This window comes from Haematobia irritans, chromosome 2 (genome assembly GCF_050003625.1).
Source record: "Haematobia irritans isolate KBUSLIRL chromosome 2, ASM5000362v1, whole genome shotgun sequence".
NCBI lineage: Eukaryota > Metazoa > Arthropoda > Insecta > Diptera > Muscidae > Haematobia > Haematobia irritans.
In genome coordinates this window covers 8,035,849-8,062,444 of record NC_134398.1, presented here as the reverse complement: position 1 = coordinate 8,062,444, position 26,596 = coordinate 8,035,849, and the positions used below count along the sequence as shown (strand labels likewise).

Genomic DNA, 26,596 nt, shown 5'->3' with positions numbered 1-26,596 from the left:
TACATGAACTTGAATTTCTTCGATACATTTTGTTACTTCCAAATTTGATTTGACTTATTTTATTCTTTATTACAAGTTAGACAAAAACTTTCGTCTGAAAAGAGGAAATGTCGAAAAAAGGGGTGAAAAATCGGTTCAAACCACATGGTGAACATGCAAGTGCTTTTTTTTCTTGTTTTTGTAGATTTTTATGACGTTAAACATTGTTTATTCTCTCTTGTAGTTTTTTTTTTGTTGCTCGCATGCATTCCGATAAAAACCCCCAACCAAACCAGAGCCCCTTACGCTATGCTGTCATTTCTTGATACATTTATTCCAACAGCAATTCATGGCCAATATTTGTATGGCCTATCGATGCAATATATACAGTCTATGGCGAGAGAATTAATAAGCCTTAATAAGATGGAAATTAAGAATAAAATTAACCCTTTCGGGGCCAATGTTGTTTATGCGCCTATAGTATGCTTCTAACTCCCATTACATTGATTTTTATACCCTCCACCATAGGATGGGGATACCCCCCATTTGTCATACCGTTTGTAACACATCGAAATATTGCTCTAAGACTCCATAAATTATATATAGTCTGGGTCGTGGTGAAATTCTGAGTCGATCTAAGCATGTCCGTCCGTCTGTTGAAATAACGCTAACTTCCGAACGAAACTAGCTAAGACTTGAAACTTGGCACAAGTTGTGGTTATTGATGTAGATCGGATGGTATTGCAAATTGATCCACACCGGTTCATAATTATATATAGCCCCCATATAATCCCCTGATTTGTCTTGCGGAGCCTCTAAGAGAAGCAAATATCATCCGATCCGGTTGAAATTTGGAACATGGTGTTAGTATAACAACCATGCCGGCATTGGTCCATATCGGTCCATAATTATATATAGCCCCAATATAAACCGTTCTCCAGATTTGACCTCCGGAACCTCTTGGAGGAGCAAAATTCATCCGATCCGGCTCAAATTTGGAACGTGGTGTTAGTATATACCGCTACAACCATACCAAAATTGGTCCATAGTTATATACAGCCGATCCCCAATCATACAAAAACTGGTCCATATCGGTTCATAATCATGGTTGCCACTCGAGCCAAAAATAATCTACCAAAACTTTATTTCTATAGAAAATTTTATCAAAATTTTATTTATATAGAAAATTTTGTTAAAATTTCATTTCTATAGAATATTTTGTTAAAATTTCATTTCTATAGAAAATTTTGTCAAAACTTTATTTCTATAGAAAATTTTGTCAAAATTTTATTTCTATAAAAAATTTGGTCAACATTTTATTTCTATAAAAAATTTTGTAAAAATTTTATTTCAACAAAAAATTTTGTCAAAACTTTATTTCTATAGAAAATTTTGTCAAAATTTTATTTCTATAAAAAATTTTGTCAAAATTTTATTTCTATAAAAAATTTTGTAAAAATTTTATTTCTATAAAAAATTTTGTCAAAATTTTATTTCTATAAAAAAATTTGTCAAAATTTTATGTCTATAAAAAATTTTGTCAAAATTTTATTTCTATAAAAAAATGTGTCCAAATTTCATGTCTATAAAAAATTTGGTCAAAATTTTATTTCGATAGAAAATTTTGTCAAAATTTTATTTCGATAGAAAATTTTGTCAAAATTTTATTTCTATAGATTTTTTTTTCAAAATTTTATTTCTATAGAGTTTTTTTCAAAATTTTATTTCTACAGAAAATTTTGTTAAAATTTTTTTTCCATAGGAAATTTTGCCAGAATTTTATTTCGATCGAAAATTTATTCGTGCTACACCGGACGAAAAGTTACAAAGGGTATTTTATTTCTATAGAAAATTGTCTTATTTCTATAAAAAAAAAAAAATTGTAAAAATTTTATTTCTATTTTATTTCTTTTGTCAAAATTTTATTTCTATAGAAAATTTTGTCAAAATTTTATTTCTATAAAAAATTTTGTAAAAATTTTATTTCTATAAAAAATTTTGTCAAAATTTTATTTCAATAAAGAAAAATTTGTCAAAATTTTATTTCAATAAAGAAACTTTGGTCAAAATTTTAGTTCTATAGAAAATTTTATCAAAATTTTATTTCGATAGAAAATTATGCCAAAATTTTATTTCGATAGAAAATTATGTCAAAATTTTATTTCGATAGAAAATTATGTCAAAATTTTATATCTATAAAAAATTTTGTCAAAATTGTACTTCTATAGAAAATTTTGTCAAAGTTTTATTTCTATAGAAAATTTTGTAAAAATTTTATTTCTTTAGAATAGTTTGTCAAACTGAATTATATATGTATTTAATCGGACGGTTTTAATTTAATATATACCACGTATGGATTTACTTACAATTTAGAAGACGGTGTTAGTAGGTCTTAAGATACCATGCCATCGGTAAGCGTTGCCGCAACCCAAGTAATTCGATTGTGGATGGCAGTGTTTAGAAGAAGTTTCTACGCAATCCATTGTAGAGGCTACATAAGCTTCGGCCTGGCCGAACTTACGGTCGTATATTCTTGTTCTAACTTAAGGTTAATAAATAAATAAATAATCGATTTTTAACGTGTTTAGTATTTAAAATTAAACTTCTCTCATATTCGTTCTTAATTTTTGATTATGAAGTCTCTTCAGACCCATAAATATATTTTATTAAATTTTTGTATTTATATTTTTTTATTTCTAGATTTGTGCGTATGTTTTAAAGCATACTTTTAGGAGTGGAATAAAAATGTTAGGGCAACATATAAATTTGCTAGATTTTATTACAGCCTCTATTTTGAGGCATTGATATTATGAGGTAATTTAGTGCCACATGTGATAAATTATATGGCAAATAATCTACTGCATTTGCTTTGAATTTATGGACGAAACTTTAAGATCATTAGCATAGTTTTAGGATTTGATTCGGTTATTATTTTTTTCATAACTTGTGTGTGATTTTTGAAGCATACTTTTAAGAGTGGGATAACTAGTTAGGATACTGCATATCTGGAGACGCTCTTAAGTTATTTTTTTGTAATGTTTTGTGATATTATGTCTTCTATTATTCTGTATAAAATATTTATCATAAAATTCTTACCCATTCTCTTTATGACCCATTCACATTTCCACATGCTGTCTCCATTAAAAAGTTCATTGTCTTTAGCCTTCACTAAGGTTAGAAGTTCAAAAAGGGGGACAAATGCAATAACAAAAATTTTCAAAACTAATAATAATATCAACCTATTTTTGGGCGTAGACAAAGTCAAGGTTCTAATTTGCGTTTATTGCCGATGGTGTTCTTTAACAGTTCATTTCAAATTATGTTGATATGAATTGTGGGTACTTTTTAGAAGTTTTATTTTATTTTTTTGTATTAAAAACAAAAAAATTGCAAAAGTTTCAAGTATTCCTGGAGGCATTATACTCAACCTTAGCCTTTAAGGAAAAAAGAAAAAAGCCCAGAAAAAATTCTAAATCGAAAATGGAAAAAAGAAATTGTCACACCCTTATTAATATAATGAGACATTATTTTGATGCCATTTGATAAATACCAAAGGCTAAAAGTATGCAAATTGTGTTTCGTATTTTCCAAAAGCCTAAGAGTTAGGCTTTAAAATTTGTTGTTGGTTTTCTGTCAACTTCTTCGTTTTTATTTGTCGTGGACATTTTTTACAACTTTGGCCCAAAAACTTTAGCAGACCCATAAAATACAAATTATTTGACAGTCCTTGTTACACAACCACCATAGTATAATAAAATGTCCACATTTAAGTGAAACCAAAATAAAAATTTTTACACAGTTGACAAATAACATAGGAAAGAATTTTAGTCTTTTCTCCCCATCCTAAGGTATGGAAAGCTTTAGTCTTTAACACCATTAGCATAGCATCCTTATTATGATGCCTTAAGAGAAAAAGGACGACAAAAAGGACATTGGAAATAAATTGATACATTTCTAGCAATTCATATTGAAAACAAGCCTCAAGGCTAATGAAATTACACAAGACGAAGGCAGAAATTTCTGGAGGGGCAGATAGCATTCTTTTACGTATTAATTGAATAGAAAATGACGCAAAATGTTCATCATCAATTTGTTGACAAAGAATAGCATTGATTTCCCTTCCCAGCCTTTTTCTATTTCCTGCCATGACATTTTCATTTTTCCCTCTTGCAATAAAGGATATATGCAATCATCAGATTACTAAGACTTGGCCACCAACCGACAGTCACTAACAAATTGTGTTTAAATAAATAAACGAATAGCCTGTAACTGAGGGTCTATCTAACCTCCCTCCAGAAAAGAATGTCAATGGGTCAACATAGTAAATATTTATCAGATATTGTTTTTCTTTTGTTATGTTGCTCTACCCAACCATTGCCATTATTATCCTTAACGTCCTTTTCCGTTTCTAACTCGCTGTGTCTCTCTTTTGTGGTCTATGGGTTTTGTTGCTATTTCGTCTCACCCAAAAAAAAAAAATAAAAACAGAAAAATCCATTAACAACATAAAATACCAGCAATTTGCCCAATAACCCAGATTTAGTCTTTTCCAAATACGAATTTTCAACAACAACCTCAATAGCAAAAATATTCCCCATTCCAGGCAAAGGTACTGACAAAACAGCGACAGAGAAAAACAGTAGCAAAAGTCTCACAGCTAAAGTGCCAAGAAGAAAGTGACATTATAGTGCACTATCACACATCCAAAAAGTAAAAGGTAGCATACAAAAAAAAAAGAAGAAATAAAAATGAAAATAAACGGAAAACACATCTAGAACATATGCCATAGCTGCATGTGTTTGTATAAGGGTGCTGTAATAATAATGGATGGCATAGTTTTGGGCTGAGCAAAAAAAGCATACTTTTAGGATGTAATAAAATTTTTTCGCCTCATGCAAAATAATGAGAATGAAAAGTCATTTTGCGATAGTGAAAAGAATTTCTTTGAATAAGATATTCAAATCATAGAATTTTATTTACAGCAAACAAAAGTATAGAGAAAAATTTTTGTTTGAAATAATTTTGATAAAATTAAAAGCATATGAACTCAAATAGAAAAAATCTAAAAAAAAGTATTACATTGATGAATAACTGTGTCAGGGAATACAAATAGCAAAATATTTGGTTGTAATTATGTTTTAGCAAATATTTTGAAGAAACAAATTCTAGTGCATTATCTAAGGCTTTTTAATTTAAAGAAATAATGTGGTGGGGTATAGCAAATTAAAATCTTTGAGATAATGAAAAACACATTGAGTAAAGTAGTAGAAATTATATACAATTTGAAACCTACCTAAATAAAGATTAAAAGCGTGCGGCAATTACCATGCACCCAGAGAAGAAATATGATCAACTCCTTAAGCAAAATATTATTTTTGGACGGTAAGATGTTTGGCCGTTTAGCTTGGGAGAGGGAAAAAGGACTTAGCTGTCCAGATCTAAAAATTATAAATGACTATATATAATACGCGATGTTGCGCTTAATATGGATTATTTGTCTTGGTTTGTCAAAATGTAATTTCTATAGAAAATTTTGTCAAAATTTAATTTCTATAGAAAAATTTTTCAAAATTTTATTTTTATAGAAAATTTTGTCAAAATATTATTTCCATAGAAAATTTTGTCAATATTTTATTTTTATAGAAAATTTTGTCAAAATTTTATATGTTTAGAAAATTTTCTCAAATTTTTATTTTAAAAATATTTTTTAAAAATTTTATTTCTATGGGAGCCACCGTGGTGCAATGGTTAGCATGCCCGCCTTGCATACACAAGGTCGTGGGTTCGATTCCTGCTACGACCGAACACCAAAAAGTTTTTCAGCGGTGGATTATCTCACCTCAGTAATGCTGGTGACATTTCTGAGGGTTTCAAAGCTTCTCTAAGTGGTTTCACTGGAATGTGGAACGCCGTTCGGACTCGGCTATAAAAAGGAAGTCCCTTGTCATTGAGCTTAACATGGAATCAGGCAGCACTCAGTGACAAGAGAGAAGTTCACCACTGTGGTATCACAATGGACTGAATAGTCTAAGTGAGCCTGCCACATAACCTAACCTAACCTACAGAACATTTTGTAAAAATTTTATTATTATAGAAAATTTTGTCAAAATTTAATTTTATAGAAAATTTTGTCAGAATATTATTTCCATAGAAAACGTTGTCAATATTTTATTTTTATAGAAAATTTTCTACATTTTATTTCTAAATAAAAGTCCAAATTTTATTTCTATACATTATTAACTTAACTTCATTTTTACCGAGATTTTATTTCTATAGAAAATTTTGTCAAAATTTAATTTGTATAGAAAATTTTATTTCCATAGAAAATTTTGTCAGAATTTTATTGCTTAGAAAATTTTCTCAAAATTTTATTTCTATAGAAAATTTTGTCAAAATGTTATTTCAATAGAAAATTTTGTTAAAATTTTATTTCATTGAAAATTTTGTTAAAATTTTATTTCTATAGAAAATGTTCTCAAAATTTTATATCTGTAGAAAATTTTGTCAAAATGTTATTTCTATAAAAATTTTGTTAAAATTTTATTTCTATAGAAAATTTTGTCAAGATTTAATTCTATAGAAAATTTTGTCAAAATTTTATATCTGTAGAAAATTTTCTCAAAATTCTATAGATTTTTTTTAAACTTTATTTCTATAGAAAATTATGTCAAAATTTTTTTTCTATAGACAATTTTGTTAAAATTTTATTTCTATTGAAAATTTTGTCAAAATTTTATATCTGTAGAAAATTTTCTCAAAATTCTATAGAATTTTTGTTAAACTTTATTTCTATAGAAAATTTTGTCAAAATTAAATTTGTATAGACAATTTTGTCAAAATTAAATTTCTACAGAAAATTTTGTCAAAATTTTATATGTTTAGATTTTTTTTTCTCAAATTGTTATTGCTATAGAAAATTTTTTCAAAATATTATTTCTATAGAAAATTTTGTAAAAATTTTATTATTATACAAAATTTTGTCAAAATTTAATTTTATGAAAAATTTTGTCAAAATATTATTTCCATAGAAAATTTTGTCAATATTTTATTTATATAGAAACTTTCGTCAAAATTTTATTGCTTAGAAAATTTTGTGAAAATTTTATTTCTATAGAAAATTTGGTCAAAATTTAATTTCTTTAGAAAATTTTGTCAAAATTTTATTTCTATAGAAAATTTTGTTAAAATTTTACTTTTATAGAAAATTTTGTAAAAATTTTATTTTTATAGAAAATTTTGTCAAAATTTAATTTGTATAGAAAAGTTTGTCAAAATTAAATTTCTATAGAAAATTTTGTCAAAATGTAATTTCTATAGAAATTTTTGTCAAACTGTTATTTCTATAGAAAATTTCGTTAAAATTTTACTTTTATAGAAAATTTTGTAAAAATTTTATTTTTATAGAAAATTTTGTCAAAATAATATTTCCATAGAAAATTTTGTCAATATTTTATTTTTATAGAAAATTTTGTCAAAATTTAATTTGTAGAGAAAATTTTGTCAAAATTAAATTTCTATAGAAAATTTTGTCAAAATGTAATTTCTATAGAAAATTTTGTCAACATTTTATATGTTTAGAAACTTTTCTCAAATTTTTATTTCTATAGAAAATTTTATAAAAATTTTATTTATTATTATTTGTCAAAATTTAATTTTATGGACAATGTTGTCAAAATATTGTTTCCCTAGAAAATTTTGTCAATATATTATTTTTATAGAAAATTTTTCTACATTTTATTTCTAAATAAAATGTCCAAATTTTATTTCTCTACAATATTTTGTCATAGCTTCATTTTTGCCGAGATTTTATTTCTATAGAAAATTTTGTCAAAATTTAATTTCCATAGAAATTTTTTTCAAAAATTTGTTTCTATAGAAACTTTTGTCAAAATTTTATTTCTATAGAAAATTTTGTCAAAATGTTATTTCTATGGAAAATTTTGTTAAAATTTTATTTTTATAGAAAATTTTGTCAAAATTTAATTCTATAGAAAATTTTTTCAAAATATTATTTCCATAGAAAATTTTGTCAAAACTTATTTTTGTCAATATTTTATTTCTATAGAAAATTTTGTCAAAATTTAATTTCTATAGAATATTTTGCCAAAATGTAATTTTTATAGAAAATTTTATTTTTATAGACAATCTTGTCAAAATTTAATTTCTTTAGAAAATTTTTCTCAAAATTTTATTTCTATAGAAAGTTTTGTCAAAATGTTATTTCTATAGAAAATTTTGTTAAAATTTTATTACATTGAAAATTTTGTCAAAATTTTATTTCTATAGAAAATTTTGTCAAAATTTTATTTCAATAGAAAATTTTGTCAAAATTTTATTTTTATAGAAAATTTTGTCAGAATTTTATTTCTGCAGAAAATTTTCTCAAAATTTTATTTCTATAGAAAATTGTGTTAAAATTTTATTTATATAGAAAAATTTCCCAAAATTTTATCTCTAAACAAAATTTTCTGACAATTTTATTTCTATAAATAATTTTCTCAAAATTTTGTTTCTATAGAATATTTTGTCAAAATTTTTATTTCTATTAAAAAATTTTGTCAAGATTTTATTTTATTGGAAATTTTGTCAAAATTTTATTTCTATAGAAAATTTTGTCAACATTTTATTTATAGAAAATTTTGTGAAAATTTTTTTTCTATAGAATATTGTGTCAAAATTTTATTGCTATAAAATATAGAATATTTTATATTTATAGAATAAGAATATTTTGTTAAAACTTTTTTTGTCAAGAAAAGGGAAATATTTGTACAAAGATTTATTTCGGCCAAAGTCGACTACCTTTTTTTCGGAAGGTTCAAGTGTGTTTCATTTTGGGTTTGGTGAACTACCAGAATTTGTTCTGATAATTGGTTGATAGTTTTGTTGCAATAGAGGATGCTGATGAGGAATGTGGTAATTCAGAAACGTGGGTCCATCCAACCATCTTGCAGTCTTTAGTGCTTTGCCTAAATACATTTGACAAACATTCTTTTCCTCAGTTGGTTAAGCTACTCTTGTAGTCAACACAATGGTTTTTAAGCTGAGATCAAAACAACAAATGTGAATGAAGTACGAACCAACAATAACAAAACAAAACGAAAAATTTTATTTCTATAGAAAATATTGCCAAAATTTTTTCTATATATAATGTAGGTATCTGTTAGTTGGAAAGAAATTTATTGCAAAATCTACCAAGCCATCAAGAATTCTATCAATCTCCCAAAAAGTAAAAAATCCACCATTTTTTGTGGAATTCTACCAACTGTGGCCTTAACATACCATATTTTTACAATTTTATGCCCCCTTTCCTCCTTCCTTTATATTTTAATATATTTTTTTTTATCAGTTTATTTATTATATATTAAAATTTTTAAAAAATATAATAAATATTAAAGCATAAGGTACAAATGCTATCGACTTCAAGCATTTTGTAAATTTTGAGACTATATCCTATTAGGATTGCGATTGTTATGACTGCCTAGCTCGACTGACTAAATCGAGTTTACGTTACCAGTACGGTATTGCTGATCACTTTTCCCTTCGTATACCAAAATGTTTTCAAGTGGACACTTGTAACACCTAAAGCTATGCAAGGGAAGTTGTCTATAGTAAGTACATCGTATTACTCCTATTAACTATAAGTTCAAAGGGTGATTTTCTATGATATCGAGATAAAATGATTGTTCGGATATTTTAAATTTAACTTTAAAGAAGTGAATTCACAATCCTATAGAAAACGACATTACATACATATAGTTTTTTGTTATGACACTGTTTGTTACTCGTATTTAAATGTTCATGCCACCTTTTGTGGCGAATGACACTTTTTGTGCCACTGTTTAGAAATCACTCAATTGTAACGTTGGACATTGTGACATGATGAAAACGATTAACGAAATCAAATTATATTCAGAGATTCGTTCAATTGACTTAGTTTATTGATGAACTATGAATATAATTCGTGAACTATTGTTGGAGTTCGACCGAAATCAGCATTGACAATTTGTATGTCGGATATACATACTAAATAACTAATTAAATTGTAAAATTAGACATACTAAAAAACATCATGGAAAAGCAATTTCCTAACATAGAAAAAGGCCATTCCATTCCTTTCATCACTTCCCTCCTACAGAAAAAAGTTTAGAGAAAATTCATGCTCACCACATAGAAAACAACATCACCAACAATCCGCAAGGCAAATAGTGACACAAAGAAAATGCAAACCAGAACAGTACTTAAAGACCATATTGAGGCCTAGGTAAATTCGTTCATATAAAGAAAACTCATAAAAAATCCGATGCCAACAGAACTCCACCAACATCGAAAAGGTGGGGTAATACGAAATTGTTTCCTAGATGTAAGTATGAACGATTTTGCCAGAGAATTCACTATTACATTGTAATGTGTATGCTTGGTGATTTACTTGGAACTAATGGTCAATGTGTAATGGTAAAAGTGTTGACCATAAACTCAATATTATGGCTAACAAAGTCACATACAATATGGTCTATGTATATAGATATATTGATATGGCATAAGCCCTTTTTGAACGTGTTGGCTTTTACTGATACAATGTTGGGCTATTATGAACATATACGAAAAAAGAGAATTTTTTCTTTTTGCTAAAGTCCATAAGTATGGAAGTATATTTTTTTGCCATAAATGGTTGAGCAAACACAGAAAAGCAGGATGATAATATTTTATCGTAGGACAATAATGTGTTCACAATTGTGTGTGTGTGTGTAGGTGAGTTCAATGTTATTACTTGCCCAGATTATAAATGGTTAAATTGACATGGTTTTCCTGAGACTTTATTAACTTTTATATGATATAAATTTGAAGAGCACTTACCTTGTCTTTTAATACAAAAAAAAAATATACGTAATAAAATTTATGTTGTCACTTGCAATATATTCCGGCTTTCCTTTTCATCCATTTTTGTCTGGATTAATTTTGTTTAAAATTTATTTTTGCAATTCATGACCATGGTATACAGACTCATTAATGTTACCTGGATACCTCAAGGTTTTTGTTGACAAGTATATTAATGTGTAGTTTTCCAAGCTGAACATGTCCCATGAAATTATGATTTATATTCAGAAAAAGATTTTCAATTATAAAGATTAATGCTTAGCAACATATATTTATATAAATAAATACAGATTATTAATGTGAGACAAAATGGAATATTACCATATGTCGGTATATGCTCTATAAATAAGTAAAGCATACTTTAAGGCAATCATATATAAAAAAATATTTATACAAATTATTGTATATTATAGCTTGTATATTTTATAGTGAATATATGTTTTGGTATAACTTTCAATAGTGCTACAATCAATTTCATATTCCATGTGTAACACATCAAAATATCAAATTAGGACTACATAGATATTCTTGATCAGAATAATGTTTAGTATTCATCTACTTCATCTTTTTTTTTAAAATTTTTTAATGTAATAGTGGTATAGTTGTCAAGAAGTTGTAATACTATTCCTAGAATTTATTAAAAATGCAAAGCATTCACTTTTGGGTAAATCGAATAAATCATCCGAAAAGTATGCTTCAAAATTTTGGTAAACTTATATTTTTGTTGACATACACTTTTAAAATATCAAAAAAGATTGTTAAGCATAAATTTTAAATTAATGGAAAATATTTTTATCATAAACAACAACACGAGTCATTGTGCATATGAGCCTCACAGGTTTTCAACATTCTCCTAATTAAGATTTTCAATTATGAAGATTCATAGATGGTCAGTAGGAAATACTGGATGTGCGGAAACACACCTTCCACCACGCAGTATGCAACCATGGGTGGCCCGTATGCAGCCACGTCACTACACACACAAAAATATGTTTTGTCTTTTATCACGAAATTAATTGATCCAATTAATTTTTAATTGGATCAATAATCTTCTATCTCAGAAATGATAATATCAATTTAAAAATTAATTGAAACTCAATTAAAAAATTAATTGATCCAATTCAAAAAAAATTTGACACTATTAATTTTTGTTCATGATTTTTGTTTCAATTAATAAATTTTTTGAATCAATTAAATTTTTTATTGAATATTTTTTAAAACTCAATTGAAACTTTAATTGGAAAAATGTTCGTGAAATTTCTTTCTGTGTATTAATCTCATACCCCGCTTCCTATCTCCCATGAATACAATCTTTCTTTCTTTCAAAAGAAAAAATTGTGTCAATTATTCCACATCGAAAAGTTTGAGAATCATACAAACGAAACTACCTATCAGAATTAGAAAAACACAAATTGATTCTTATTCGAGTGTTTGCTTTTACATCGATTGGGCTTTCGTACGATTTCAAGAAACGCGGCATTAATATATCGTAATTTGCTGGATTTGTTAGTTTCCTGAAAATCAGATAAGATAATTATAAAATGTGCCAGTATTGGGGATATTTTTTCGTGAATGGGGACGAAATTTTTGAGCTGGGGACTTGGGGATTTGGTGGGGAATTTCCATAAATTTGGGTATTTTTTCGGGAAATCGGTGTAATCTTTTTTTCTATAAATTTTGGCAAAATGTTATTTCTATAGAAAGTTTTGTCAAAATTTTATTTCTATAGAAAATTTTGTCAAATTTTTATTTCTATACAAAATTTTGTCAAATTTTTATTTCTATACAAAATTTTGCCAAAATATTATTTCTATAGAAAATTTTGTCAAAATTTTATTCCTATAGAAAATTTTGTCAAAATTTTATTCCTATAGAAAATTTTGTCAAAATTCTATTTCTATAGAAAATTTTGTCAAAATTTTATTTCTATAGAAAATTGTGACAAAATTTTATTTCTAAGAAAATTTTGTACATTTTTTTTCTGTAGAAAGTTTTGTAAATTTTTTTTCTGTAGAAAGTTTTGTAATTTTTTTTCTATAGAAAGTTTTGTCAAATTTTATTTTTATAAAATTTTGTCAAAGTTTTATTTCTATAGAAAATTTTGTAAATATTATTCCTGTAGAAAGCTTTGTCAATTTTTTTTTTATATACGACATTGTCAAAATGTTTCTTTTATTTATAGTTTTGTCACAATTTCATTTCTATAGAACATTTTGTCAAAATTGTATTTTTATATAAAACATTTTGTCAAATAATTTTTTTGTTCTATATAGAACATTTTCCCAAATTTTGTTTTCTATATTCATTCATAAATACAAGGAACTCCGAACTTGAATTTTAATGTCCCCAGTTTGCTGGATTATTATTACTGATTTTCTACAGCAGAGCCTTTTGCTTTATTTTTGTTTTCAAAAAAATTGTCAAAAATGTATTGGGGACTTTTTTGAGGAATTTAAATTTAAATTGGGGATTTTTGGGGACGAAAACATCATAATTTGGGGACAAGAGCCAGAAAAATGCTGGCAACACTACACATTTATAGAAACCTCATATAAACATCCAAGTTTGGACACTTTTCCGTCTGATAGTTTGTATGTTAAGTACACTGTAGAGAATTTAGTTGTGACTATAGGGACTAATCAACCTCCGAACATATGCTTCAAAATTGTCAAAATTATTCCAAACGTATGCCACGGAATATAAACTACTACTAAAACATGCAAATTATTATGACAATAATTTTTTTCTTTACTCAAATTAAATATTTCAAATAAACGAAAATCACACATTTCAATGAATTTTTATATTGAAATGTATTCTCACATATGAATTTCGGTTGGAACTTTTTATCAAAATTCCCCCAAAACTGTTATACTAATATGGGTGACGATTACAAATAAATCCTCCTAGAAGTATGCTTCATATTTCAAGGAAATTTGAAATTTTGTATGTATATTTGTTGTTTTTTAGGGTTTTTCGAAATAAAAAAATAAAGCAGAACCATTAATTGAATATAGTTACCACAAAGTCTTTGATATATTCCAATTATGGGATTTTCAAATTTCACTTGTAAAATTTTTATTACCACAAACATTTTTTCTTTTACCTCTGTCTTCCTACGCAATATGTCAAAACCCAAACATATCAATCAATCCACATGTGTGATTTTGCAATTTCACTCTCAATTATAGATTTCGGTTGAAGTTTATGAGAACAATTATTCACATACACGCAAAGAAAAAAAACGTTTGGAAAACGTGTACCGAAAACGTTTTTCTTTTGTTAGAGTTTTTTGAATTGCTTCGAAAATTTTAAACTTTTATCACCAAAAAAATTCGTTTGTTACAAAATTTTTATTTTTTTTTATTAAAAAAAGTTATTTTTGAAATAACAACACAGTCCATTTCGTTTATATCAAACACTGTTCTTTTCTGACTTTAGGTCTTTAATAAGACACATTTTACAGTTCAAAATTTAATATAGTACAATGTAATGTTGAACATTTTTTCGGAATCTTCCGAATATATCTGGAATATATGTAAAAAAAAAAACAAAAGCAAAAAAAAAAAACTTTGGCCGAAGCAGGGATCGAACCCACGACCCTTGGCATGAGAGTCGGACGTAGCTACCACTGCTCCACGGTGCCAAACTAAATGTTTTTTTCCGGTAAATAAACTTTGTTTATTCGGTTCGTGGGCGCCGCAAGCTATGCTATATAAATATAACTTATATGGATATTTATCTATTGATGACCATAACAGGTACATAGCTCAGTGGTTAGTGTGTTGGCTTACAATGTGCATGGTCCGCGGTTCGATTCTCCGTCCAGGCGAAAGGTAAAAAAAATTTAAAAATTTATAAAATCGTATAATTTCTTCTAACAATGATCCCCTGATACCCCATTGCTACAATATAAACTATTTAGCAAAAAGAAAAGGTGTTAAGAACTAAAAATCCTCGTGGATATGAGAAAGATGTGCGGGACAATGCAATTAGCAAGAAAATAATGTTTTTATGAAATTTATGAAATTGTTTTTACATCCTGGAAAAGAATAAACGTTTATCACAAAAAGTATATACTTTTCTTCCAAATACACTTCCTTACAGCGAAAAGCAAATGAGAAACGAACTTTGTTTGTCTAAAATTTCGTTTGGGAGGATAGAATTATTTTTTTGCGTGTATGCACAAACAAATCTGCCATTCAAACTACATAAATCAAATCTTTGTTATGGTATGGGGGATGAAATGCCATAGTTCTTACTGCACTCACTATCTTTGTCTTTCTATTCCATCCATAAAAGTTACAGTTTTTAATTATAAGATGGCAACTCAATGTTATCATACTGAATGCACGCATTTTTACCGCATATACCACCACCGAGACACACTTTATGCAATTAAAACCAATTGCTAAGGGGCTCTGAAATATCAGAATGAAACCTTGAACAATAAATGTGGTCTATGCATGTGAATATAATTCCATTTTGCATAAGAAGTGGTAAATGGATTATGAGCCATGGGGAGAAGAATGAATGGAATTTGTTTATGAAGGATTTGTATAGTATACTTTTAGGTTTATTTTTAATTTTGCATAATTGCATAGTTTTAGGTGCTAGAATATTAAAAGGGAATATTTATAAACACAAAATGAAAAAATCGATGAAAAATAAAATTATAAACAAAAGAAATTATTAATTATTAAGAATTATAACAAAGAAAAAAAATGTCCTTAATCGTTTTCATGATAATTTCTTTAATTATTTCCGGACTTTGTAAAGAGATAAATATAATAAATAATAATAAATCAAAATAAATAATAATAAAAAATAAATTACAATTAGTTTCCAAGTAAAAAGTACACAGATCTCAAATTTAGAAAAAGAATGTGTTTTAATATCTCTTTAGTACAATTCTCCTCTTCTTTAGCTCGGAATCAATACAAAAATTCCGAAATTTCGTTTGGCAATACAAAATTATTGCCAAACGAAAGCTTTACGATTTGCGATTCCGAATTTAGGAACATGGGAGAAAGTCTTTGGAACCGAGTAAGTTTTTTTTTTCAGTGTTAGCTCGGAATCAATACCAAAATTCCGAAATTTGCAAATCGAAATAATTTATTTTTCTTGTAACGAAACAAATAGATATAATCTGGGACTTATATACAATTTTAATTTTAACTTCTCATTAAGGAGGAATATCTTGGTAATGATTTAAGTATAAAAGTTTCAGCGTTACAAAATTATTGCCAAACGAAAATTTTGCGATTTGCGATTCCGAATTTGAGAACATGGGAGAAAGTCTTTGGAACCGAGTAATTTTTTTTTTTTTCAGTGTGACGATATTATTTCTAAAACTGCTGTATAAATTCATATTATTTTTCTATGAAAATGCGAAATTCTCTTCGGAAATATTTATTTTTTATAATAAAAATATATTATTGCATACCATTAGGCTAAAAACTCGACGCAAATAAAGTCCATAAATAACACTATACAAATTTATTTTACATCTACTTTCAAGAACATATTCATTTTACGCATATTTTCTTATCAGAGATAGCACAAGGATATCGAAGAAATTCACAATAAATTAAGAAAAGATTATTGAAAGAGTTATATACGCATTTGTCTTAAAATCCATTGCCTATTTTAAGGCTTTTGTAGTGGTCAGCCTACTTTCGTTTCTCTTGTCACATTGATATTGTTCATATCCACAATATAATATCATAATTTGTTTATGACATTTTGTCCTAGAATACTCTTTATGGGTTGACCATCATCTGTTCCAAACAGACATGGCTCCGAACATCATCTCAAAGATATCATGCTTAAGATATAAATAACAAAATTTTAGGCAGTGACAGATGTAATAAAAATTGCAACAAATGCCACAAAAAATAGTTGTAGCTGACATTTTATAACATGACATATGTATAGTGTTGACCGAACTTAGACCTCAATTAGTTTAAAGAGAAATAAATGAAAAACTATTGTATCCAAAATCCTAAGATAATTTTTGGAAACGACACATAAGAAGATTTAGTCCTCCCTCTCACACAAACACATACACACACATGCAGAATTTATATGAAGGGATTTTTGCTTGCGTGTTCTCACCGATATTCGGTATATTTGACTACCAGTTACACCAACCATGTATGTATGCAAATGATGGATTATGACAAATTGGTATTTAATAAATTATTGTAGTGTTCATGGCTGTTGTTAAAATATATGGATTTTATGGATTCAATAATAATGTAACAAGTGCTGCCTGACACATAGATAAATTTCTTTGTGAATAATCTGTCGTCATCATTAAATAGATATGGCAGCAGCAATCAAATAGAGAGTGAAGAGAAAGGGGAAGAGAAAAATCCATGTAAAGTGTGAGAACAAGGCTAATTAAACAAATAAACTTATTTGCATATTTTTAGGCATTCATTGCCAAAGTATATATTATATGAGAGTTTGCTACTAGGAATAATTTAATATTTTCACAAAAAACCTAAACGACTAAACCATGACAACCAAAGAATATCTCCCCTCTGCAGAAAATGTCACTCAACTTGCGATTTTTTTTCTGTCTGGCACACATAGCTTATGACATCATGTGAACTTTTTAACTTTATGCTAGGAAATTAAATTATACCAGTCTCACCATAAGCATGAAAGAGAAAAAACATTCAAGGTCGTTCTGGCATGTTTCCTTTAAAAAGAAATACAAAAATGTATGCATACCACCATTTGGAAATTCTATGAAGTTCTTAGGAATTTGTATTTCTGAGAGAAGGACTTATTCGAAGCTAATAAAGTCTTTATATGCCCTTCATCCGGAAAATATACTATACAAATATTTAGCTTAACAGCCTTAAGTATGAATCTTATTGTGAAAATGATGTGTTGAGTAGCATGGCATTACCATATCCGATTTAGAAGAAATATTTCAAATGCCTTGTGCATATAATTTTGGGTGACAATGATTTGGGGTTGCTGTTCACCTTATCTGGTTGTAAACGTTTATTAAACATAATAGACTGGATCGTAAAAGTATGCAATAGATTATTGGATTCTGCATAAAGACTTTTTTGAGGAAAGGAAACAAATTTGGAAATGTGGAGACTGCAATTCATATACATATACCCTTTTATTTCATATACCCTTTCTTTCTCAATTATCAGTTGAGGGGAAGACCAAGTTTACTGAAATTCGGAAAGTTGTATTCGCTTCACGAAGTTAAGTTGGCCTTTTTTGCTATAAATTTACAATTAAGAAATGACGCATCTTTGGACAGTTTTCGGAAAATCATTATTTGTCCTCCAGCTCAATGTAGAGAAATTCTTCAGGTTTCTATGATCTTTATCCATGGGAGCCTTGGATTTCTCATTTTGCACAATTATTATTTAATCGGAGGAAGCGTGTTGCTCATACATTTCTGGGGAGAAAAAAGGCCAATGATTCTTGGACTTCCAAGGGTTTTTCTAGATTACTGACATGCATTCCTCAATTTAATTTTTCTACAAGGACTTCGGTCCTTCCCATTTTCTCTGCAATTTTTTATCTACGTAGAGTTTATATATTTAGGAAGTCGGAAATACGTCCATATTTCCGATCAAGGGTTAATGGCTCAATTAATTTCCGAATTATCTCACGTTCGAGTAACCCAAGCACACTCATAGTCTGCACATTGTGGTCATAATGCGCAGACAATTAGTGTGAAAAATAGGTAATTGCTTTTCTAATTTCAATAGCTTTTCTAATTTTCTATATATCAATGAAATTGGACATGTACTGGAATTAACAAAAAAAAGTAAAATGTCCCCAAACTATAACATCACTGTATAGGAATATGTCCCCAAACTAATCGTATTGAATAATCTAAAATTTCACAAGAACCTCTTCAATAGCTTTTCTAATTTTCCATATATCAATGAAATTGGACATGTACTGGAATTAATAAAAAAGTAAAATGTCCCCAAACTATGACACCAATGTATAGGAATATGTCCGCCAAACTAATCGTATTGAATAATCTAAAATTTCACGAGAACTTCTTGTAATTTTATATACACGTAGATAAACACGTTTATATAACCCGTTAATGCTTATTGGCTTAATTATTTTCCATTTTATCGTACGTTCGAACTCGATGCAATGCATTATCTGCATAATATGACCACATCTACAACATAAAAAAAGCTAATGGAAATAAATAGAAAATCCTTTCAATATATTAACTCAAACTCATCAAAGAAACAAAAAATGCACTCGTTTTAATGTCCCCAAACTATACCACAACTGTATAGGAATAGGTCCCCAAACTAATAGCATCGAATAATCTAATTTTTTATAAGAATTTCGGCCCATTACCCATTTTCTCCCTAATTTTATTTCCAGGAAAAGTTCATATCACGTCAGAAACCCTCACGGCGCAATTATTTATTATCTTACGTTTGAACACTCCAAGCTCTGCTTTATCGGCATACCACTTCTAACATAAAACCTTAAAATAGACAATGGATATAAAATTCTTTCAATTTTCTTTCTAATTTATTATACATCAAAAAACGACATGTACCTCGAAATAATAAAAAAAATGTTCCCAAACTATGCTACGATCGTATGGGAATATGTCCCCGAACTAATGAAATTGATTAATATAAATATTCACTGCCAACTTACTGCGGTGGTAGATTTCAAAGAATTCACAATAGAAAGTTGAGTACTGTGCTTAGTCGTCTCTCAAGGAAAGATCTTTTCCTCTGCAATTGTTTAAAGGGATTTTTCTGTCAAGACAGTTAATTTTTAGGCATCTTTCGTACTATCAATCCAATATCTTCATGCTACGCTTTCGCAAGTACTATGGAAAAGAAATATTTCCAATATATCCTCGAAATTATAATAAAACTAAAATGTCCCCAAACTATACCACAACTGTATAGGAATAGGTCCCCGAACTAATAGTATCGAATATTTTTCACAAAAACTTCGTTTCTTCCCATTTTCTCCGCAATTTTATTTCCACGAATAGTTCATATAATTAGGCGGCCAGAAACACGTCCATATTTCCACTAACGGTTTATTGCCTCAATTATTTTTCAATTTATCTGACGTTCGAATGCTCCAAGCACAGCATTATCTGCACATTATGACTGCAACGATAACGTTAGCAATGGAAATAAACATAAAGTTCTTTCAAGACTTTTTCTAACTTTTCATACATCAAAAAAAAAAAAAAACAACATGTACTCGAAATAATAACAAAATAAAGTGTCCCCAAACTATATCTTCACTGTATAGTAATATGTCCCCAAACTAATGAAATTGATTAATAGAAATATTCATTGCAAACTTACTGCGGTGGTAGATTTCAAAGAATTCAGAATGGACAGTTGAGTACTGTGCTTATTCGTCTCTCAAAGAAACACCTCTTCCTCTGCAATTGTCTAAAGAATTTTTTTTTCCGTCAAGGCACGTTTTTTTCAAGAAATCTTTCGTACTATCAATCAAGATCTGCATAATACGCTTTCACAAGTGCAAATATGTATGAAACATAAAATATAGAAAATATTAAAAAATCCTCGAAGTATTAAAATATAAAATGTCCCCAAACTATACCACGATGATTAAAACATTTCAATATTTTCTTGTGTAAATAATACTTGTATTAGAGATTTAAGTTAAATGCTTTAACTTGCATCTGACACTACCACTGATAGTGCCTGTAATCGTTTGTATTGCCTATGATATGATTAAATGAATATAACTAAATAAAAAATATTTCTAGAATGTATTAGGATCCCAAATATAAGCATCGTATCGGTATGATTATACGCGAAGTATCTAAATAAAAAAATAGTGAAAACTAAATTTAAAATTAATAATTAGAAATTATTTCGACATATTCTCACCTTGCAAGGAAACCAAAAATCAACCAAAATTTTTCGCATTCGTGGAATCGTCAAACATGTCCCCAAAAATAGGCTCCCATGAACTCCCATTTTAAGTACTAAAATGGAATCGCGCTTTCCCAAACATTCACCATAAACGACAAACATGAAATTTTGTTTGTTTAACATATAATTCCTAGACATGCAATCTTATGAAATGCCTATAAATATGTAACAAATGAATTTCAACACTTTATTTCACGGATAAGTGGGAGAAGCCATTCATGTAGGTTCCCGTATAAGTGAGTATAGGCGGTGTAACCAACATTCACCACAATTAGGTGGTAGTTTGAGAAATAATGAAAAAAATTATTTAGCCTTATACCAGCCTGTTAATTGGCTTGAATGAACCTTGAATAAAAATATAATCTATCGAAGAATTTGCGTGCGTATTAAGTATTTTGAAATGGTTGCTCACTCATTCTAAGTTACATAAAAAAAATGGGTAACTCGATATACCTTTCTCGTCTGTGTTAATAACAAACTTGCCATTGGCCTTTTTATTATATTATTGTTTAATGGTAAATAATTTATTTAAAATAGCAAAAGGGAAACATGGTAATTATGACAAGAAAACACGCAGTTCAATTCAGTTTGAAGTGTGGAGAATTCCACAAATAAACAAACAAAAAAATCGAAAACAAACAATGCCACATAAAGCAACAGTTGTTGACAAGAAATAACAAGTAGAAATATTTACATAAATTGGTAGTTATGTAGTTTGAATAGCATACACTCTGGGGTTTTTCTAGAAACCCAAACAAAAACTGTTGCCTATCTTGAGGGGTTGCAAGTTATTTGGGGAAAATACATTTGTCGAACTTTTAAGTTTCCTTTTTCTTATAACTTATGACAAATATAATTAATTATGCTTGCGTGCATAACTTTCCACCTGTTTATTTATTAATTCTATATCGATAAAACCTCAGGCAACAACAAATGATGTCAACATTGTGATGTATAGCCATAAACATTTGAAGTTTTTAATTTATATTTTCATTTGCCGTAAATGTCAACTAGAAAAGTTTTTTTAGTCAATTCGTATGGTATTTAAAAGTAACCACAACTATGTTTTAATGCAATTAGTTTTTTTTAAATAGGCTCCTTGCCATTGCTGAATGCTGAAAATGTCAATTTTGCCTAAAAGTAGGCTACTTTCTCTTTAATGGTTAACCTTCATAGCCACCAAAAGGAAAGTAAAACAATTTGCCACCATAAAAATTATAAAAGGTTTTCACTAGAATTTAAATACATTTCTGGCTTAAATAGCTTGCCTTGGTTTTCCCCCATGGTGCCTGCCCGGCAAAACTTTTGCGCCCATGTGTAGGCAATGCATTTTGTGGTTTGGCCATTCGACTGAAACTAAACTCTATAAAAAGTGCATCGCGTGCGAATCGCAATTTCTGCGATAATGTCAGATTGTTTGACATCAATTGGTTACAATTGCATACGTTTGCGTTTTTTGCGCAGACCTTTCTATACGACGTACACCATTTAAGTGATTTTTTTTTTTTGTATTTTAGATTTCTACACGCCACAGCAAATGCTCATTGTTAGAGGCTTCGTTTTAATACAATCAATTAAATTTTGTAGGTAAAAACAACAGGTTGTTGGGTGTTTTTTGCTACCCCACTTGATTGCTGACAATTTGCGATGCATATGTCAGAGGTTGTTGTTTATGGACATGAGGTATAACCATAAATCACCGTATGAGTTTTTGAAATTACGTATATTTCTTTATACAAAAGGGTATTTAAAAAAAAACATATAGTTAGGCTTTAGTGTTCAAGTCACATTGTCTTAAATATGGGGTATATATTGAGGCTCTTGTTATTAGAAATATTAGTATTATTTTTTTATATATTTCTATTTTATAAAAAATTGTCTCAAAGCATTTTCTCTACACCCTGATATAAACTCAAGTATACAATTATGTAGCATGTAAATAGACTTTAGGGTTCAAGTCAAATTTTCTAAATATGGGGTATATTTTTAGGCTCTAGTTATTAGAAACCCTAACATTCTTTTTTTATTTCATAGATTTATTCTATAGAAAATTTGTTATTTCTATAGAAAATTTGTCAAAATTTTATTGCTATAGAAAATTTGTCAAAATTTTATTTCTATAGAAAATTTTGTCAAAATTTTATTTCTATAGAAAATTATGTCAAAATTTTATTTCTATAGAACATTTTGTCAAAATATTATTTCTGTAGAAAATTTTCCTAAAATATTATTTCTGTACAAAATTTCCCCCAAATATTATTTCAATAGAAAAATTTGTCAAAATGTTAAAAAATATTGTCCATTTTTCTCTATAACCTGAAATAATCTCAAATACCAAATTTCTCCCACACAATTTCAATTTGAACAAATTTATATTGCCTATCTTTAGGAGCTTAACATATTTTAAAACTCAAGCATTAATGTCACGTTTATATTTACATACGTGGCAATGTGCGCATTTGAAAGTGAGCTCATAAAATGGTAAATGTTTGCCAAATGTGTACGACTATTTGTTTATTGGCAACATACTTTGGGGAATTTTTACACAAATCCTTTGTAATGAACTCATTTCTTTTTATCGTTGGTCAATAAATCTTTTCCAAAGAAACTTTTGCAGGCAAGGTATAAAACGACAAGTGGGTGTTGAGGATATTTGAAACATATTTGTTTGCTGTTTGTCTCAAGGGTTTAAATGACTGTCTAGTACCTTTAAATTAAGGCCAATCAAAAATTAAAAAAAAAACTGCGCAATAGTATAAATTCCTAAACGGCTGTTAAAAATATTGATTATTTATTAATTAAAAAAATATATTTTATATATTTCAATCTGATCTGATGTCAGTGTCAACTTAAAGATTATTATAAAAAATGACTTGTCTTAATTTTCTGAAAGCCTCAAAGCCTAACGATGTATATATGATAAAGTCTTCTAATCGTCCACTAGACTTCATCTAGATTTAATTATTTTTTGCAAACAAATTGAACAAATGTTAGAAGGTTTATAATTTGGAATTTTGTAAAACTCAAAAATTATTTGTAAAGGAAATCTGTTAAGTATTTTTATGTAGCACACTTCTAGGCTTTGAAATAAGAAAAAGAAAAATAAATTTGAGATTAATCATTCAAGTACATGGACGGACGAAGATGAATTTTTACCTTGGGGTTTTCAGTTTCAAATATTCAAATGTTGAAATCAAAATGTTAGCCTATTTTAAGACATATATCTTACATCAAAAGCCATTGCATATCTTAAGGATAAATAAAAATCTATAAATAAACCAAATCTAGACCAGTTTGTGTTAGCATTCAATGAGAAAAAACAATTTAACCTATTTCACCTAAAGTACAAACAAAATCCTGAAATTCCAAAAAATTCCATTCTTCTTCACAAAAAAGTGAACATTAGAAAAATACAATTTAATGTTAGCCTATTTAAGTCATATCTCTTGTATCAAAAACCATAGCATATTTTAAGGATAAATAAAATTCCACAAGTACATTATTAGCCCCACAAATCTTTCGGCGAAGAAAACTCAATTTAACTTTTTTCACCTAAGCTTCGAAAAAATCCTGTAGTTCCAAAAAGCATCGATGCTATGAAGAAAATTAAAAAAAGCAAGTTAACCGAACGTCCAACAATAAAATATTAAGACCGTCTCAAATTATTCAATAAGTAAATGGCTTTTGGTTTTGGTACTTTAAATTCCAATCTTCATTCTTATATATTTGTTTATGCTTATCGTCATTAGAGCTCTAGTTTTTTCATTAGACCCACAATGAAATGAAAATCTAGGCCTATTTTAATGTGCATACAAATATATACAAAAAAACCTTGCATGCCTTAAGGATCAATACAAATCCACAAGTAAGCCATTGACCTGACAATATCCTGCAAATATAGTCCAATTTGTGTTGGCGTTCAATGAAATAAAAACAATTGAACCTTTTTCACCTAAGTCATAACAAAATCCTAAAATTCCAAATATTTTTGTTGCCTACCTTAAGGATCAATAAAATTAAGTGATTTTACAGCTTGTCATATATTTATAGTATAAACAAAGTTGTCGATGCCGGTTCCAAACAAACACAAAAACAAACCTCTTTACGAATTTTTCTTTGTTTTGACTTTTATTTTATTCCATGCTAAGACTTTTCCTATCTCTTGTTAGAACAAAAAGTCTTCGATAAACCGGCAAACAAGTGAAGAGAACCCATGCCTAACAATAGGCAATGGAAACCTTTTAACAAAAAAACAACAAGTCTCTTGTTTGTATTTGTTATTATTATATATATTTTTATGTGGTTTTAATTTGGTTTGCATGTTTAATAAAAATTTAGGCGACATACACTGAAACCGAAAAAAAAGAAACTAACTAGCTAAAAAGGACTAGTGGTGCCTTTACATTGTAGAAACTGGCAAAATGCAATGTTAGTTATAGGCACAACAACCTTATAGTATAAACATACAAATTTGCATACAAAAGAAAAAAAATCAAATGGCGAAATGATAAATGCTTAAAGTTAAGGTAAACAGATTAATTAGCTGATAAGAATAGAACTTGTTAAATCAGTAGAATAAGGGGGATTCTGATAAAATATATTTTTTGTCTGCTCATTTATGACAACCATTTCAAGGACAAACTGATGTTCTTGCCTTGCTAAACTAATGTATAAAATATTATTTTGCCAAAAAAAAAAAGATTTGATTGGTTATTTTATGGTGGAAGACATTTAATTGCCTGATTTTCAAATTGGAAAAGTTACAAAATCTAATCAATACTTAAACTTCTAATTGTTTATTGTTTATTCGTTCTTTTCTTTACAGTCTTAATTTGTATGAACTGATAAAAAAGAATAACTACAATGGTTTTAGCATGAGTTTAATAAGACGTTTCTGTAACTCCATTGTAAAATGTCTTCGTTTGCTGTATAAGGAGAATATCATACACTGTGATCTCAAGCCAGTAAGTATTGTAGCCATTTATTTATTTATTTTTTTAATTATAATTAAGTAATTTTTTAATTTTAATTAATTTTTTTAAGGAAAATATTCTATTGAAACAACGTGGCAGCAGTTCAATAAAGGTTATTGATTTTGGCAGCTCCTGTTATGTCAATCGTAAAATTTACACATACATCCAATCAAGATTCTATCGTTCGCCAGAGGTTATTTTGGGTCTACCCTATGGCACAGCTATTGATATGTGGAGTTTAGGTAAGATTGTTCTTGTTGTTTTTTTTTTTTTTTTTGTAAATGTTATATTTAAGAAAAATTAAAAATCCATTAATTTTAATTAACAAAAAGTATTGCATACCTGTAGGCTGATATATATACAAGTATCAAATATTTTTATAAAAATAGCAAATGAATATAGACGAAAAATGAGTGATTCGAAATCCTATATAATTTCCACTATGGATAATGTCCAGTATTACCGTTGAAAAATTCCAAAACTTGCACAGTAAGTGCCCACATTGTTATGAAGAAAAAAATACGAATTAAAATTTTTTTAAACTTTCTTCTATGGTATTAAGAAGTCACCTTTAGTTTCAAATTAGATCTAAATAAAATAAATAATAATAAAATAAAAAAATAGAAATCTATGAAAGCAAAAAAAAAAAGCAAAATCTTAGCATATTTTCAGGCGTCATAATTTTCCACTTGATAACAGCGAACCCATCATATCCATAATTTTAAAGGATTCCGGCATCAAAATTTATGAAAACCTTTGCACTTAGAAAAGATTTAATTAAAAAGTAAAGGTGTCAAAAAACCTATGAATTAG

General features: G+C 27.9%; 1 protein-coding gene across 1 annotated transcript in view; it reads left to right on the top strand.

The window, feature by feature from the left end:
- Dyrk2 (Dual-specificity tyrosine phosphorylation-regulated kinase 2) overlaps positions 1-26,596 on the top strand; it is a 228,809-nt gene that overhangs the window by 185,105 nt on the left and 17,108 nt on the right. The window contains exons 9-10 of the mRNA XM_075293259.1: positions 25,636-25,774; positions 25,854-26,025. Of these exons, the coding sequence (XP_075149374.1) occupies positions 25,636-25,774; positions 25,854-26,025 (311 nt within the window). The remainder of the gene's footprint in view (positions 1-25,635; positions 25,775-25,853; positions 26,026-26,596) is intronic.